We start from the raw sequence: 18410 nt of genomic DNA, 5'->3' as shown, positions 1-18410 counted from the left end.
GTCTATTGAAAAGGGTCCACACCCCGCTTTAGTATAGCCTCAAACACAAAGGCTTGCTGAATACCGGTTGTTTCGCCGATATAGCGCATGCGATCAATGATCCAAACTCGCTGATATTCCGAAATAGCCATCTGGCCGGCATATAGAAGAGGCCAGAATAGGAGGTAGATACCAGCGATAGCGGGGATCCCATTGCTGACTGTCTGCGTATATGATACACTACCAGATTTTACTGGTAGGTAACCACAGTATTGAGGCACGGAAGCACAAATGTCTGAAACGAGCTGTTGCATTATTATGACTGAGTGCTGATACTGGACAGCATCGTATAGAGAAGTGTCCAGCACACTCTCCAATTGCTGCTTGATCTCACCATGCAAAAGTAACCGACATGTATGGATGTTGTTCCACACACCTGCGACCCATGCATCGGGATACATGTGAAGCTGCATTCCCATGACGAGTTCAGATGTGGTCTCTAGTTCCATGAACTGGAATCGCCAGTCCTCGGGCATGTTATCAGCGAGCGAGCAGAGGTTGCGGTCTATTTCTTTGGCAGATGGAATTATTTTCTCCGGATCACAGAGCGTACGGTCCTTGACCATTGCGCGGAAATAGGACAGTTCTATCATGATATCTGATAATTTCCAAGCAGGATCACTAGTATCCATGTAAGCAGCAGTGTGGCGGTGAAGCTTTACCAATCCCATGGGTATTTGAAAAGAGCGCATTAAGCATGTAACTGAAATGCAGAGGAGGGTTTGACGAAACAACTGAAGCCCGGGACGAGATTGCACAAGTCCCACCCCTCGAATGTCCAATATCGACGCTACACCTTTTAAGTGAGTCTCTCTTTGATAGGGGAAGTCCTCACTCTCACAAGTCAGAGCCTCAAAGGTGTTTAGGAACAGAATCGAGATAATGGTAGCGTTCTTTGCTGCTTCATGGCAGGACAATAAGGCTGCATTGATATGTCGAAGCGCTGCAACGTAATACTGTCTGGCTTTCTTGAGAAGAGCAACATGTTGAAACTTGGTAGCATAAGCTGCTAGCGCAACAGCACGGAGGCTCGCGACAACTCGTTGCTCATTCATGACATCATCGTTAAATGTGGATAAATACTCGAAATGGCCCCGAATGAGGCCGGTGTTATGGAAGGTGTGAGCCGACATGAAGAAACCGATTGCATGAGATTCCGTGGATTGGACTATGTTTCCGCCTAATATGCTCGCAGTTGGTGGGACGAGATTTACTGGCAGTTTAGGACTTTGTATCCTTGCCGTAATACATGAAATTGGCGAGAGAGTCGTTACTTTAGGACATTTGTTTATGTCTGGATTTCCTGGGTTGTGATGAAGAAACATCCGCTCTATAGTGTCACCATACTGTGGACATTTCCACCCAGACTTTAGGCATTGGTTGCAATGCGGTCGCGCCCGGTCGCACTGTTGATTTCACTAAATAAGCATTGACGTAAAGTATAAGAGAATTTAATGATAAAAATATGAATAGAAAGTGAGTCCGATGAGCAGTACCTTGATCTTTCTCTTTCTACAGACCTGGCAGCCTCTCGAGAATCTCCCGTGGCGGACCATTCCGATAGTATCGGCTGGTCCGATACCGGCCGTGGGTAAGTAAGATCGATGTCGTTCATGCAACGGTATTTGGCAAGGCTACATCACATAGGAATTGCTGCACAAAGATAAAGATTATGATGTGGGCAAATAAGTAACTCAGGCGTAAAGCATTACTGAGAAGAAAGACGAGGGAGAACAACAGGAAGAAGATACCCCATCACATGTTCTGTCAGCGCTAAGCCCTTTTGGAAGGTATTGCGAGAGAGCCAATCACAGTGCAGCTAGTGATATAACCCTCTCTGAGTCTTCTGTCTCGGACGATGGATGCTGGTCTTTTCCATAGATCATTTAGCATTATTAGAAATACAGAACGATTTAGCTCATCTGTAGGGGATAAGGGTGCCAGATATAAATATGTGCTCCTGTCCTGACTACAGCAACAGTCTCCAGGCTCTCAAAAAGCACCATCTCATTGACATTTCATAGAGTACAATTACTGCTTATAACCAGTTCCCACAACTCCACACCCCTTTTACTTCTCTTCTGCTACCTCACATTACAGGACCTCTGCTTCTCAATATGTCCGAAGACAAGAAGCTCCTCGTTGTGTTCGGTGCCACGGGCATTCAAGGTGGCTCTGTTGCTCGAGCAATCCTGGCCGATCCTGTGGCATCAAAGCAGTTCAACATCCGGGCAATCACCAGAGACCCTTCCAAGCAGGCTGCCAAAACTCTAGCTCAGCATGGTGCGGAGTTAGTGAAGGTGGGTCACACCCAATTACCCCACTGGACTTGCGGTGCAAGGTCATTGATAAAGACGACGATAGGCCGACCTTGAAGATAAAGACTCTCTTCGCTTAGCTCTCAAAGATGCTTATGCTGTCTTTGCGGTCACCAACTTCTGGGAGACTTTTGATGCTGCCGCCGAGATTAGACAAGGCATGAACGTGGCTGATATTGCTAAGGTAGGACACACTAGTACCTCTGTGGAGATATGCTAACACCAACAGGAGCTGGATGTCAAGCATCTTATCTGGAGCAGCTTACCTGGCATCTCACGGGGTAGGTCACTTTCTTCTCTTCACCCATTGTGTCGTTTTCGTATTGTTGTGATTTGTGGCTAATGAAGGATAGTCACCAATCATAAACTCACTGGCGTGGTGCATTTCGACAGCAAAGCTCGTGTTGACGACTACATCCGTCAACTCTCGATCCCGCACACCATTATCACTCTTGCCATCTATGCTACCTTTTTCTTCGAGATACTGACACCCCTTCCAATAACACCCCCTTCATACGTGCTAGCGTTCCCTGAACCAACAAGCGCCCAGACCAAAGTGCCCATCATTGACCCTACTGCTGACCTGGGTAAGTTTGTCAAGGGTATCCTCCTGAATCCTGGCAAGTCGCTCGGCCAAAACTTTAATGTCGCCGGAAAGGAGTATACTTTCGAAGATATTATCGCCATCGCAACGGGTACGGGTATAGATATAAGCTTCCAACAGGTGGATAAGGAGACCTTCAAGGCCGGAATGGCCGCCAAGGGATTTCCCGACGTTGTTTGTGAGGGTGTATCTCAGGCCGCTCAGTATATCCAGGATTATGGATACTTCGGCGGGGCCGGATTCGAGGAAAGCCACAAGGCAAGTCATTAATGAGATTTGCTTATGCTTGCTCGTACTTATGAACCATACTAACTGCCGTTGCACATTATATAGGTTTTGTTGGAACCCTTGAGTACACTGGAAGATACTCTAAGAAACAGCGCGGTTTTGTCGCAGTTGAAGAATCAAAAGTGATTAGTCGTTAAACAAGGAACTCAGGTTTTCTTGGGGAACAGAAGCTATTAACTTCATTTTCTGGATTGAAGTCCGTTTATTTGGGCATCTGTGCCACAGTTTGGTAACAGCACATTGAGTTCTTTGACTAGCTATATCGATCATTGCAAACATTAAATATTGATTACGAATCTGCAAAATATTATCCAAGTCATATTCCGCAGTCAGGATGATATAGTTCATAGTTCCGGAGTATCAGGAAATATTGGCATACTAGACGCAGTTAGTCAAGGTTACCAGCCAGTAGCTTTTCAATCACCAAGAAACTTACATTTCAGGATAACGATCTCCCACAAAGTTGGCCTTCTGCACCAGATCCCTAATCTCAGCAACCTCTTCGTCACTCAATCTCACATCGACCGCTGCAGCGTTCTCTTCTAGGTACTTAACACTCCGGGTACCTGGAATGGGAACAACCTCCGGACCTTGAGCAAGCAGCCACGCCAGCGCAACCTGCGACGGCGTAGACCCATGTGCATCTCCAATCTCCCTGAACCTCTCCACTATATTCAGGATTCTGTCCATGCCTTCAGAATACCTTGGGATCATGCATCGAAAGTCCTGCTCTCCAAGGTCACTTCTCGACTTGAACTGACCCGTCAATAATCCCCGACCCATGGGACTATACGCCACCACAGCAATGCCCAGCTCGCGACATGTACGAAGCACGTCAGACTGGGGAGACTCGATGTCCAAGCAGAATGGACTGTACTCGATCTGTAGTGCTGAAATGGGATGAACAGCATGTGCACGACGCAGAGTAGCAGCGGAGACTTCGGAAAGACCTAGATAGCGAATCTTCCCTTCTCTGTATCCGACATCTCATGTAAGCAACGTATTATAGCACATTTAATGTTATAGCTTACCTCTTCAACTGAACCATAGCCTCCACAGTCTTCTCAATAGGAGTCACTCCGTCCACCCGATGACAATAATACAAGTCAATAGTCTCAACACCCAACTTCTCCAGGCTCCTCTCACATGCCATTCGGACATACTCCGGGTCAGATCGAATACTTTGCTGCATGCTGGCATCATAGCTAAGACCAAACTTTGTTGCTAGAAAGATGTCTTCGCGCTTGCCAGACCGCTTGAACCACTCCCCGATGATGGCTTCGCTGTCGAAGTAGATGTCAGCCGTGTCCCAGAATCGCTGTCCAATGGAGTGAGCGTGGTCTAGGAAGGCGAGCTTCTCTTCCCGGGTGTTTTGTTGGCCGTATGCACCGGCGATGCTCATGGTACCGAGGCCGACGGCGTTGACCAGGGGGCCATTGTGGCCTAGGTTGCGGAGGGTGGACATTGTTGCGCTGGTTGATTGATGTAAAAGTAGACTTACTCCTAGTAGTAAAATTGGATATAGGCAATTTGAAGGATAGATGAGGGGTAGTAAACGGGATGAAAACAAGAAGAGACGAGGGGGGATGTAAAGCAGATATTTATACGTCGTTTATGGGGGACGTAGAATTCAGCAGCGACTGGATCTCTCGTTTTTCTCCAAGCATCTGTCCCTATTGTAGACCTAGATCCAGAATTTCTGAGGCATAACTCAAGCACAGATGGGGCAATGGTTGGTCAGCCAATCACGAGTGTGGAAATGCGAACCGACCAATAGGAATCGCCGAAGAACGAAGATGGCCAATCCGGCATCATGTTGAATTAGTTATCTAGGATGGAAGCTTTGCATGCACAGTACTACGGGCAGACAAATTAAATTACAAGAATTGGCACCTAGGTACTCAAAAATTACCTAAGCCAATATGCACACCAAAGTCTCGAGTGGATAACGCGTATAGTAGCCACATCTATTCCTAAGAAATGCCTCGGAGTTCGAAGGCCATAAGGCCGACTCTATCCGCCGACTGATAACTGATAAGATATGATATCTCTATTTACGACAGATAATCTGCGCACTGGGAATGGATATCCAAGCATCCTCATCCTCCCCCCACTGACGCCAAACATTAGATATTCTCTCGAGCTCCTCCAACGTCGCGAATCCATTCTCTAGGGCTCCCTTAGCAAAGGCCGACTTCAACGCGCGTTCTTGCCATGTTCCACTCCACCACTGAACCTCTTCTGGCTTCGTAAAGCACCACGCGCTCACAGTACAATCGACCTTCGACTTCTCAAATCCAGCCTGACGTGCCCAGACATGCAAGTACCGACCTGCATTGGGCTCGCCTCCATTCTTTCGAGCTACCCGATCATACAGCTCCAGCCAGCGTCGCAGTCCAGGGAGTTCTGGGTACCACCCAAAGACCGAGTAGTCTGACTCGCGCGCGGCGACAATACCACCAGTCTTGCAGACACGGCGCATCTCCTTCAAAACGTTCACAGGATCTCCCACGTGCTGTAGAACTTGGTGGCAGACAACCACATCGAATGATTCATCGGCGTAAGCCAGGTTGTTGGCGTCACCCGTGACGAACTCGATGTTGTTGATTCCTCGCGATTCGGCGAGCTGTCGGGCGCCTGGTAAGACATCGTCGACCATTTCCAGGCCCGTAACGTAACCGTTCGGGACATAAGTAGCCAAGTCCACGGTGATGGTGCCTGGACCACAGCCGATGTCTAGGATCTTCATGTGGGGTTGAAGGTGCGGCAGAAGGTATTGAGCGGAATTGAGGGCGGTCCGTTGTCCGTGGGACCGGAGCACGGAGGCATGATGGCCGTGAGTGTATGTTGCTGTCTCAGGCATTTTGCTCTTTTTTCTGAAGTATGAATAAAGATTTGTTGATGAGAAATAGAATGGGATGTATTCGTTGCTTCCTTTATAGCTGCTGTGGATGGCTAGCCACGGGCCGATATCGGCGGAGCTGTCGCTCGCTGACTTGGGGTCAACGCGATCGGCATGGTTGCATTTCGGAAAAGGATTCTCCAGCCAATATATGGATGAAGTAAGTTGCAGGGAATGGTAAAGTCTAGGCGGAGAATCACTTATGTTGCATGATCGCGGTATCCTTTTTCTGTAGCTGCGGGCGGACATCGCAGCTCCCGCACAACCATCTCTGGTCGTTGGTGACCGACCCACTTGGGTCATGTTTTATGCTTGAGCTTGAATATGCTTATAATTACGAGCCACTTATGCTTGCTGCTTACTTGAAGTCCTGATCGGCTTATTGAGAGACTAGGCCTGTTACAGTACTGTTTTTATACTCACAGTCTGTTCTGGACTCTTGTCATGACCATCTTAGCCCGCAGCGATACCGGAGATGCTATGGAAATCGAACCCTACATGTTGATTATCCGGCGAAAGTGCCACCTATTGAGGCCCATATCTTTCTCAAATGATGTTTCTTAGACCTTCGGTTTTTGCCTTTTCAGTACTTTGATTTAATTACCACCTTGAGGTTGACACTCTGCTTTTGCCACCTCTTGACGCTAAAACGTTTCGTCGGCTATTATATCCAAACCTGCTTCTACAGTTCCAAATATCACGTTAGCAGCTGAAATATTCCACTAGCCCAGTCCAAGGCCAGGTACCCACCAATAGTACCTCGTATGTCTCTATCATGATTGTGGCTATAAAAGAACGGGTGCCCACTAAGGAAGATGACACTCGAGGCTGTTGCCGTTCATTCCTTTCAGTCATTCTTTCGCACCGCAAGACGTTCTATTCTCCCCAAAAACACACCATTACTTTTTTTTGATCAGTTCGGCCATTGGAATCATGGGGAGAATAATAGCAAGATTCCTGACTGTTCTGCTACCCCTGACTCAATTGACTGCGGCTCTGACCGTCCAGCCAGAAGCAGCAGCCAGGGTCTCAGTTGAGACTTTGACGTCTACCTATATCGACACAGTGACCAGCACAATTACCAGTATTTCAGCTCTAACCACAACCACTACCACCTGTGCTACCCAGTCATATGCGGACCCATTCTGTACCTTGGATGGTGCTTGGTCTCTCGCCGGCAACTGGTTCCAACAATGGTGTTCGGGCGTATCTCTGGAGGGAGGGACGACTGTCACCTCGGCATATTACGCATCGCTATTTGACTGCGAGGTGATATGCTATCAATTAAGTACTGAGTGTAATGGCGTCAATTACAATACGGCAATCCGTGCTTGCTACCTCCTAACTGGCTCACTTACTGCTACTTCAGCTGCCTCTTACAGGGCGGCGATGCGCTTCACCACCAATCCTTGCACGGTTACCGAGACTTCTATCTGGACGGGCCTTTCGACGCAAACATCCACCATCGTGTCTGTTGTGACATACACGTCAACAATCACTACACTTGATACATCATCCACTCAGACTAGTTCTGTGCCAGTTGTGCCATCTTCCACATCTTCAGTCGCAGTATCCAGTTCTATCCCCGCAATTTCCATCACTCGGGTCACCTTGGGAACCACTACTCCCTCGTCGACGTCCACATCAACACCAGTGATACAGTTCTCGTCTGCCTCTGTACCTGCATCTATTTCTGACTCTTCATCTTTCATGACGTCGGATAAGTCATCCATGCCGAACCAGTCATCCGCTGCCGGAAGTTCCTCCATCGCTATTCGACTCAGCAGCTCACATTGGCACTCATCCAGCGATACTCTTACATTTACCCCGAGTTCAAGATTTGCGATGTCTACCACCTCGCGTCTTGCAATCGCATCAAGCTCGGCTTCATCATCTCTACATCCAAGCTCTTCGGTACCGATGCAATCATCAAGCCAATACACAGCATCCTCCGCCTCTGTCCACGCATCGTCGAGCCTGGAGTTAACCAAACTTCCTCAGGCATCTACATCGGTACCATTTATGCCTTCATTTGCGAACGAAAGTACCGTTCTATCGAGCCATTCAACCTCTCCGCAGCCAGCTATCCATACCCACAACAGCAGCCTTTCCGAGTCTGCTTCCTCACTTGAAGGACTCTCTACCACTTCTGCAATCCTTACCACCCAAGTCCGCACTGTGACTTCATGTCCAACTTCACTGACCGACTGTCCTACTACGGATAAGACTACATTCCTCACTACCGAGACCATCGCCGTGGGCACTACAATATGTCCCGTAACTGCTGCCATGGCCTCTCCAACGAGCTTGCAGCCTGCAGACAATGTGTATACTGAGGTTTCGACGGTGTATGTTACGAACATCGTGACAATCAGTGCTTGTGTAAGTGATTGGTATTATTGTTTACTTGGCCTCGATCCTTCAAATATCACTCCAATATCTCTGGGTGTTGCTAATATTCCCGCCAAATTGTCTGTACAGTAGTTCTTGGCAACCTAATTGATAGGTTACTAATGTAATTTATAGTGATCATCGTCTCATTCCTATTATATCCTAATCAACAATTTATTCCTATGCTAGATACTTCATTGACTTTGTCCTTACCCTCCTCACCATCACCCCACGTAACCCATCAACCCCGAAATCACCGGTGGTGCTTCTGCTCCTCCTTCTGCCAGACCTTAAAGTACGTACTCAACAGCTCCGGCATAGAAGGCAACTCCGGCATATCCGACGACGCAAGCAAAACACGCCGACTATTCGCATTCTCATACACAGTCTTCGTCATCGTCTCCGCCTCCCAGTACACCAACGATTCCCGAATTTTATCTTGCAAGAATGTCGATGCGACTTTGAAATGATGTTTCCCATGCGTTGCCACGATATCAGCCCACTCCAAAGCCGATACCCGTTTCAACGGGGGGGACGTAAAATGTGCCACCGTGTCTAGAACCTCATCCCATGTCAGCGTATGGGTTTGGTCAGGGAGGACAAGGTTATAGGCATGGCTGTGGTGACTGCTAAGCGCGATTTCCAGCATCGCTGCGCTGGCGTAGTCGACTGGGATCATCTGGCAGCGGGCGGCCGGGGGAGAGGGGTAGCATCCAACGCGGATGGCGCTGACCATCATATGTTGGAAACCGTCCCCGGGGTTGGCGACTCCCGTTTTGCTGTGGCCGGAAATGACGGGTAGGCGATGGATGGTTACTGGCATGCCGTTTGCGATGGCATCCCAGGCGATGCTTTCGGCCACGATCTTGGTCTCACTGTAACCGACGAGCTTTCTTTCGGAGTCCGTAGTGTTGAGGGCTGGTCTTTCATTCTCGCCGATAAGCTCTCTACCCTCGAGATATGCAGATGTTCCACAGGCTGAAATGCTGGAGGTATAATGCACGGGCTTGAGGCGCTTCGTATTGGCGAACCGAAGAATATTCGAAAACCCATGGATATTGGCGCCACGGAGTTCCGAGTATGAAGGCATGTAGTTGCATTGGGCGGCAAGGTGGAAAATAACACTGGTCCATTGAGCGAAATGTTCGTACTTCTCCTGCCCGAGTCCCAGTGTCGAGTCGGTGAGATCGCCAGGTACCACGATGACTTTAGATTCAGAGTCCAATGACAGTCCGTAGTGCTCCATGTTCTCTTTGATACGTGCCAAGCCTGCTGCGGCATCTGGCGCTCGCACCAAGCATGCAATCTCCTTCACTCGCGGGTGCCTAATTAGAGTAGAGAGAAAGAAGGCACCCAGAAATCCGGTGCATCCGGTCACAAATACCCGTCCTTCAGACTCGGAATGCCAACACGGGACGTGCTCTGATATCGGCTCCAGAGATTTGGCCAACTCCAAGTCTGCCCGATAGAGCACGCTCTCATCAACATCATCTTTGCCGTTACCAACAAGAGACCCCTTCGCGTTCTCAAGCTCCCCGGACTTGTGCTTCTCACGGAGGACCTGCATGGTAATAGCGCCGAGTCCTTTGACATTCTGTGCCTTTGATATCTGAGCGAGTGATACCTCAACGCCAACATTTCGTCGGAACCAGCTGCGTATCTCAATGGTCATCAATGAGTCAATTGCAATCTCACAGAGCTCCTCATACGGCATGTCATCGGGATAGGACATGTTCGAGGCAACCATTCGACCGATCTCGAGCGTAATCTTGGTCTCTGTAGCTGGATCATAGAGAAGAGAGGGATTGCGCTTGATCGCGTTTACGAACGTTTTGAGCTCGTTATCTTGGCTTGCGCTCCCGCCGTCCGAAGCAGTCAGCATGTTATGCCACGCCAGGAAACGAGCATCCTGCCCAACTGTAACACCATTCTCCATCTCAGACACCGGCTTTGTTGTTCCCATCCCTAAGGCCAGTTGGGGTGCACTCCCCATGATCTGTATTTCCAGGGCCTTGAGAAGATCGTGCTCTTCCAGTATTTCCCAAGAGCTCATTTCTACCATTTCCCTAGCTCTATGAGACGTTTCAGCGATAACACCGATATCTCCCATGAAACCAATGTCGAGTACGCTAGCTGGTAGCCCCTTTGAGTGACGATAAGTGACAAAAGCGTCCAAGAAGGTATTAGCAGCCGCGTAGTTTGCTTGGCCGATATGCCCGGCAGTACCAGAGACAGAGCTGAGCAGGACGAAGAAATCCAGAGAGCAATCCTGCGTCGCCTGATGAACATTCCGCGTGCCTTGGACCTTAGGAGCAAGTGCCTCGGTCCACTCCTTGTATGCCATGTCATCCAATGTTTGATCCTGTTTGACAGACAAATTAATAAGTATTCTTCGACAACAAGAGCATGTTGAATGCCATATGAGAGTGTATACAAGGGTAACGGGAATCTCACTCGTAGCACCATGGACAACTGCATAATTCCTGCTATAGGTCGTACCGCGGCAGACACGGCTCGTTCAACATCGTAAATATTGGTGACATCACCTGTCACTACCTGAATGTGACAGTTTTCCTGAGACTCCATATCCTGGACGAATTCCCGAGCCTTGGTTGTCTCCAAGCCGGACCGGGACATGAATAGCAAATGCTGGGCACCTTTTTCCACCATCCATCTTGCCACTGCACGCCCGAGACCCCCAAGCCCACCAACCAACAAGTAAGAAGCATCACTGCGGAACAAGGCTCCTTTAGCCTTCAATTTAGACACTGGTAATTCGGATGGATTCTCAGGCATTTCCACCAGAATCTTGCCCATGTGTTTGCCAGTCTGCATGTGCCTAAACGCTTTAGCAATATCGGACGCTTTGAAAACAGTAACTGGACGGATAGGACGGAGCTTCCCTTGCTCTAAAGCGTGAGCGAATTGCTGTATTAAGCTCCGAATAAGTTCAGGGTCCTGCTCGCCAATTTGTAGAAGATCCACACCAATGAAGGTTCGGTTTCCCATGAAGAGGTCCATATCCAGCTTACCATGACCGAGAAAGTCACGCTTACCCAACTCAATCATCTTTCCCATGGGGGCAACGCACTTCCAAGAGGCATGCAATAGTTCGCCGGAAAGGGAGTTCAGAACGAGGTCTACACCTCTATTACCGGTCGCCTTCATTATATCCTTGTGGAAGCTAACGCTTCTGGAATCAAATATACGATCCTCAGTAAGCTTGAACTCCTCCATAAGATGTTCTCTCTTTTCCTTGCTTCCGACTGTGGCGAATATCTCGGCTCCGATTGCCTGGCATATCTGGATTGCGGCCAAACCGACACCACCGCATGCGCTGTGGATGAGAACTGTCTGCCCCTTCTGTAGATTTCCGCACTTCACCAATGAGTAGAGAGCAGTGGAGAATACGCAGGGACCTGCTGCTGCATCTTCGAGAGACAATCCTTCAGGGAGCACAAGACAAGTCTCCGCAGGCACTATTTTTCTTGTGCCCATCAAGCCCTTTCCGAAAACTGACACCTTATCTCCTACTTGAATATTCTGTACTCCTGATCCCACATTGCAGACAATACCGGCCGCTTCAAGTCCGATCTCGGAAGTTTCTCCCATCAGTCCCATCGATATCATGATATCCTAAACAAGCAATTTTAGCATTCAGGCGCTGAAGGGTATTGACAGTGGCTTACTCTGAAATTGAGCCCCACAAATCGGATATCCACTTCGATGTCGTGCTCCCCAAGGTGTCCCACACGCCCATCTAGGGCCCAAGTCAAAGAATCAAAGATGCCAAAGCACCCAATATCTAAAGACCTCTGCTCGAAACTATCATCGGCAGCCATCATTTGGTGGAGGAATTGGAAGTGATATCGACCGACATGAACTGCTCCATCTTTAAGGGCAAACTCGTAGTCCTCGTTAATCGGGTTCTTGCCTGATTGTCGACAGAGTCTTTCGAATACAAGCGCAATCTTCTCTGCTGCACCAGGTTCACTCTGATCGAGTTCAAGAGTTGCAAAATTTGTAGAGATCTCTTTCCTTACCGTTCGCATCAATCCCAGTGTTAGGCCAACCCGAGGGTCTGAATTACCACCGCCAAATTGAATCGGCGGCATCAGCCAGAGGCAGTGGCCTTTGACGCCAGAAAGAAAGCGCTGAAAAGCACGGAACTCATCCTCCGAAAGACTGTCCAAAAAAGGGCTATCCAGGTCAAGGAAGGATATGACGTCCGTTATTGAAAAAGACAGGTCGTTCAAAGTCAACCAAGTGACCTTGACGCCTTGGTGCGTGTAAGCCTGTGCAAGTGTGTATGCCAAACTAGGGACTTTGCCCTTATGAAGGAAACCAATCTCTTTATTGAGAGATGCCCTGGCCTGGGGTCGCCGTGACAGGATGTAAACAATAGTCTCGTATGGTGGTTCGTTGTCGTAGCGGAAAATGTCTGCACCAGTGAATCCCGCATCCAGGAGCTCTTCATGCCATCGTGAGACGGTAACCATTGGTGTTTCTCTTGAATCCTCTGCATTCCACCAGCCTGGGAGAGTGCCCATTATGAAAGTAGTCATTGGAATTCTTGGGCAGAGCTCTGTAAGGAAAAGCCACCCTCCTGGAGCCAGAAGTTTATTCAGGTTGCGAAGCGTGGTTGATATTTTTGGGGTAGCATGGACGACATTAGAAGCGATGATCAAGTCATAGCTCTCTACGGCAAAGCCTTGGTCTTCAGGGTCCTTGGATATGTCGAACGTCTGGTATATCATCCCAGGGAAGTTCCTAAAGTGCTCTTTTGCTTTTGCGAAGAATCCCGCTGAAATATCAGTGAATGTATAGTTGGAGTACAAAGGACCATCGTGCTTTGTTGCATCGTAAATGGCATCGAGAACTGCCGAGGTGGCGCCGCCTGTTCCTGCACCAACCTCCAGGACTCTGAGTGTTGGGCGTGAATGGCTAAGGAGTGACAGGAAATTCTCGGCAGGACATAGACGAGAGGACTCCTCATACATCCTACTGACGGCATCACTTCCGCTAATAATCTCCAGGGCGTCGATGCTGTCATCTAAGATGCCTTCAATATGCGACAGAATTTCATAACCGGAAGTAAACACACTGCGCACCAAAGAATGCTCGATGCTTTCGCCGAACTCTTCGATCTGCGACAGACACCCTCCGGGATTGGAGGCAGACTTTTCCATTTCCAGAACAAAGTTGAGGTGTTCGGTCTTTATTCTTTCGTACTGCGAGGATAACCACATGTGGTACTTTTTCAGGTGCTCTTTTGTTGGTTTGGATGACCTTGTCCGGTGGTATGCCTCCAATATGAATAAGTTCGTCATATCCACAGCCACTCGCCCGCGGTCTATGTCGGCTGGGATTGGTGGGATTAGGCTCTCAAGTGGCAAAAAATCTATATGAGGCTTCCAATGCAACGTTGCGGCGGACGCGCCATTTTCATCGTTGATCGCGGACTCACTGATTCCAAAGAAGAAGCAGCGCCTCAAAGAAAGCACAGGCTTTTCATCCGCAAGCAATAAAGCATCCCCAGTGAACGTGCTCCCAGCTGCATCGCATGTTGATTTCAAAGACATCACATCTTGTCCGGGCGCAACGTATAGACTCTCAATAGCGGTGGGGATGCACAATTGAGTCATTGAACGCTGGATCCCTTTGGCTCCCGCTACACTCAATAGCTGTAAACATTGGTCTATCACGACAGGATGGAGAGTATAGCGACTACCGGTTAGCCCAGTAGGCTCATATAGCGTTGCTGCTGCCTCAGTAGTGGTAGGGCTTGCGGTGATATCTCGAAGCCCGCGGAAATTGGGGCCGTACTCCAGTCCTCGCTTCTCCAAAGCGTCGTACCATTCCTTGGCCAGCACCTTACGTGAGTATGGAGATACTGTACCATATTCATTGGTGAAGCCCTCTGGCTCTGCCCGTACCTGGCCGACGCAATGTTTCTTCCACTCGCCTTCGTTATATGCAGTGATTGTAAAGTCGTACCAACCAGAGTCTAGACTATCGGTTAGTTTCACCGGTCGAAGGCTAGTGATAATCTCAACGTGCTGCAGCTTCGCCTCTTTCAGCACCAATGCAGCTCGCATAAACACGTTCTTCACCGAATATTCGGGAATCTGGGAAATCTGACGCATAGCCTCCCCAACCATTGCCACGTATCCGGCACCTGGGAAGACGACCTCCCCCCCTATCTTATGCTCCAATAGCCATGGTACATTTTCAGCTTGTAGCATATTTCGCCATACAGGTTCCAAGTCGCTCGATTCCAGAGCTCGACTTCCTAACAGCTCGTGGTGGGGAGCTGAACGAAGCCTCCAGTCCCTTGTCAGGCGGGTTTCACTCCAGAATGATTCAGTATGATCCCACGAGTAGGGGGCAAGGTCTGTCACTGTTGTTGCAGGACGGACTAACATCGATAGATCGATGGAGACTCCCAGGGTGTGTATGTGACCAGCTGTGCTCAACAAGCACCTCGATTGGTCTGCGTGTCGAACGAAGGTTGGTATGTAAGAGCAGTTTCGCTTGGAATCTGCACCCGAGATGATTTGCCGCAAGGGTCCAGACAGCACCGAGTGTGGTCCAATTTCAACAAACGCCAGAGCCTTTTCATCATCACTCAATATCTTGCTCAGTGCCGTGTTAAACATGACTGGATTTTCCACATTTCTTCTCCAGTATGAGGGACTCAGAGCGCAAGGGTCAGAGATAGTTTCGTTTGTAACCGTGGATACTAGTGGAGTCATAGATTCATTGAAACAAATTTCGGAAAGTAGTGACTCGAATAGTTCTCCCACCTCTTTCATGTGGTGTGAATGGTAAGCCACATTGACTGCAAGACGCCGGCAGAACACCTCGCCTTGTGCTTGTATGTCTTTCAACATTTCATCGACCGCTTGCTCGTCTCCGGAGATGGTCACACTTTCAGGGCTGTTCTCGCACGCCACAACCACGCCATTCTTGAGATATTTCTCTGCTTCAGCACGTCCCAAACTGACTGCCGCCATAGCGCCATTTCCGTTTGCTGACTCCATAGCCAGTCCGCGGAAATACGCGATCTTGATTGCAGAGGCGGCCGTGATTGCTCCTGAAGCATACGCCGCGGCAATTTCGCCACTCGAATGTCCTACCACAATGGACGGCATGGCCCCCAGCTCCCGGAGGAAGTCCACCAGGGCCACCTGTATGGCGGTACAAAGGGGCTGTGCAAACTTAGCCTCTTGAAATCGGCTTTTATCGTCGGCATGCATTAGTTCCTCTAGATGTTGTTAGGTTCACGCTATGTTTAGAAAGATATCAAGACATGCCTTCGATACTCCAATCAGGTGGAGTTTCCAGTCGCTGTAATTCCTCATCTAGTCCCTGTATGACTGACCGGAATTTCTCAGAGCTCAGGATCATCTCTCGCCCCATTCCTGGCCACTGTGCGCCTTGTCCGGTGAAAACGAAGCAGATTTGCGGGTTTATTGCACGCGCTTTCTCAAATGTCGAAATCGTCCCATCTTTCTCCACGATGGCAAAGGCTCGATGTTGCATGTGCTCTCGTTTAAACGCCAGTGTATATGCAAGATCTGCAGCAGCAGATGGGGCGTCATGTAGATACTCGCTGATTATTTTGGTATTGCTATCCAGTGAAGTGGCCGATTTGGCAGAGGCTAGCAGAAGGTGTGGTGGGCCTAATCTCTCGTCGGATGCTACCCCAGACTGGGATCCTGCACCTACAGAGAAGGCAGAATCCAAGACAACCTTGAATAATTAGTAGACATTCTTCGATTATCTTGGGAAAAATTGTGAAAAGGCTGAGTGCACTGATACATACATGAGCATTGGTACCACCTATACCGAATGAATTGACGCTGATCCTTTCACATCTACCTGCGGGCCAAGGTGTTGGATCCACAGGAACTTGCAACTTTGCTTCTTTGAAAGGGACTTAAGATAGAGAATGAGTAGTTTATCCCGCAAGGAACTAGGGAAGGGAATGTCTCACTGTTGGGATTTGGGGTATTGAAATGTATATTGGGAGGAAGAATCCTGTGCTCAAGCGCGAGTACGCTCTTGATCACACTGGTAATTCCAGAAGCACCTTCTGAGTGGCCCAAGTTTGGTTTCACCTAGTACGTATCAGACACCGAATTATTAAGACTTGTAGTTATTTTGACTCTCGACTCACCGCCCCAATATGTATGCCTTCGTGACCAAACACATTGGCAATCACAGTTGTTTCGGCTGTGTCGCCGACGATTGTGCCAGTTCCGTGACACTCAAAAAACGCTGTTTTACTAATTTCGGAAATTCCTGCTTTCTGATAAGCCTTTCTGATGAGTGCTTCCTGTGCTTGCGACCCTGGAGTTGTTATGCTAGGTGTCTTGCCGTCGCAATTGACAGCTGTAGATCGTATCACAGCGCGAATGGGATCACCATCCCTGAGGCATGCATGTAACGGCTTGATGTAGATTGCGTTTACGGCTTCTCCTCTTCCATAGCCATCTGCAGAAGCATCGAATGTTTTCGAAATTCCATCTGGGGAGAGTGCCATAGTCTCCGAGACGGCATTAGTGGTCGTTGGCGTGATGATCAAGTTAGTCCCAGCCACCAACGCTGACGTACATTCGCCTGTATATAGTGCCTGACACGCGTCGTGTAGACCTACAAGGGCCGCAGAGCAACCAGTGCGAAATGTAATACTGGGACCCCGCAGATCATACTCGTAGGATACTCGGTTCGAAAGGGCGAAATCCGCCGCGCTGACGACCCTGAACCGATCGATGGCCTGGGTGTCCTTGCTCATCAAATCCAACCAGTCCTCACCAAACACTCCAACATAACATCCAATGTCCTTTCCACGGCATTGGGATGGGAGTTGGCCCCCATTTTCCAAACATTCCCATACAACCTCAAGCAGTATTCGTTGTTGCGGGTCGAGTTTTCCGGCTTCTAGCTTGCTCATACCGAAGAATCCAGCATCAACCTGCGATATATCTTGCTGAAGGAAGTAGCCGTGCTGGGTCCGAATCGCACCAGGACGAGTCTCATCGTAGAACGCTTCAATATTGTATCGGTCCTCGGGAACTATGCAACGGCCATCGCGTTTGTTGATCAACAAGTCCCAGAGCTCCCTCTCACCATTGACACCGCCGGGAAGCCTCATTGACATGCCAACAATCGCGATCGGGAACGGGACCGGCTCGCAGTTGCTGTACACCTCTGTTTGTACCGCGCCATGGTGGTCTTTACCGTGTGAAAGAATGGCGCTCGGTGAACTTTTAACATCCAGTCCATCCATGATCAGGCAATTGTTTTCTCTGCCCGGCAATATTTGCGCTCTAACGTGGAGCAGGGACTTCCAACTTTTATCTGAGGATCCGGTGATGGTAGAAGAAAAGTGATGCACCTTCCACCCAAGAACGTTTGAACAGTACCTATTTCTAAGTGTGGGTTGCACCCTTCATATTAAGTGCGACCACTTACAATCCGTACTACTAAGCGACAAGAACAACATTAAAAATCACGTACGTCTGCGGGATTGTCGAACCCAAGATCTTTCATCGCGCTCAAGTAGCGGTCAGCAGAGTTCAGAAACGATCTTATTTGTAACAATGCTACATCATTGTTTGGTCTAGACCTTGATGCTTTTTTTCTTTCCCTTTTTTTGCTTCCCTCTCCCTTTCTTCCTCCCCAATTGGTTGTCTCACGTTGTTATTTCCGCACCTCTGGCCCCCATTTAATGGCCGCGTGCTGCCCATGGCACGGCCTGCCTTCAACAATTGAGATAATGAGTATATTTGCATTGTCTATCCATCATCCAATGACAAGACAACTGTGTGTTGCTATGTTCCGTGTTCCACACTCGGCGTCC

The 18410-nt window shown here is 49.0% G+C and overlaps 6 protein-coding genes across 6 annotated transcripts; 1 reads left to right on the top strand and 5 right to left on the bottom strand.

Moving 5' to 3' along the window:
- Positions 1-2: 2 nt before the first annotated feature.
- AtWU_03535 (C6 transcription factor) lies at positions 3-1172 on the bottom strand (the record flags this gene model as incomplete). Its single annotated transcript, XM_035498647.1, has 1 exon — positions 3-1172. One exon carries the CDS (start codon positions 1170-1172, stop codon positions 3-5), a length of 1170 nt encoding a protein of 389 aa, XP_035354540.1.
- Positions 1173-2156: 984 nt separating this feature from the next.
- Positions 2157-3231, top strand: AtWU_03534 (NmrA/HSCARG family protein; the record flags this gene model as incomplete). The annotated part of the gene is made up of 4 exons (XM_035498646.1): positions 2157-2339; positions 2404-2541; positions 2587-2638; positions 2711-3231. 4 exons carry the CDS (start codon positions 2157-2159, stop codon positions 3229-3231), a joined length of 894 nt encoding a protein of 297 aa, XP_035354539.1.
- A 362-nt stretch (positions 3232-3593) lies between these two features.
- On the bottom strand, positions 3594-4714 carry AtWU_03533 (aldo/keto reductase; the record flags this gene model as incomplete). The annotated part of the gene is made up of 3 exons (XM_035498645.1): positions 3594-3627; positions 3686-4222; positions 4281-4714. The coding sequence occupies 3 exons, from the start codon at positions 4712-4714 to the stop codon at positions 3594-3596; spliced, it is 1005 nt and encodes a 334-aa protein (XP_035354538.1).
- Positions 4715-5299: 585 nt separating this feature from the next.
- On the bottom strand, positions 5300-6112 carry AtWU_03532 (class I SAM-dependent methyltransferase; the record flags this gene model as incomplete). The annotated part of the gene is made up of 1 exon (XM_035498644.1): positions 5300-6112. The coding sequence occupies one exon, from the start codon at positions 6110-6112 to the stop codon at positions 5300-5302; it is 813 nt and encodes a 270-aa protein (XP_035354537.1).
- Positions 6113-7671: 1559 nt separating this feature from the next.
- Positions 7672-8514, bottom strand: AtWU_03531 (lovastatin diketide synthase LovF; the record flags this gene model as incomplete). The annotated part of the gene is made up of 2 exons (XM_035498643.1): positions 7672-8108; positions 8169-8514. 2 exons carry the CDS (start codon positions 8512-8514, stop codon positions 7672-7674), a joined length of 783 nt encoding a protein of 260 aa, XP_035354536.1.
- A 281-nt stretch (positions 8515-8795) lies between these two features.
- AtWU_03530 (polyketide synthase) lies at positions 8796-17837 on the bottom strand (the record flags this gene model as incomplete). The annotated part of the gene is made up of 7 exons (XM_035498642.1): positions 8796-10904; positions 10997-12178; positions 12232-15809; positions 15859-16297; positions 16371-16483; positions 16542-16665; positions 16725-17837. The coding sequence occupies 7 exons, from the start codon at positions 17835-17837 to the stop codon at positions 8796-8798; spliced, it is 8658 nt and encodes a 2885-aa protein (XP_035354535.1).
- Between the last annotated feature and the right edge of the window lie 573 nt (positions 17838-18410).

Source organism: Aspergillus tubingensis (assembly GCF_013340325.1).
Source record: "Aspergillus tubingensis WU-2223L DNA, scaffold_5, whole genome shotgun sequence".
NCBI classification, from domain to species: Eukaryota; Fungi; Ascomycota; class Eurotiomycetes; order Eurotiales; family Aspergillaceae; genus Aspergillus; species Aspergillus tubingensis.
The sequence above is the reverse complement of the archived record's forward strand: the minus strand, read 5'-3'. Positions and strand labels throughout refer to the sequence as shown.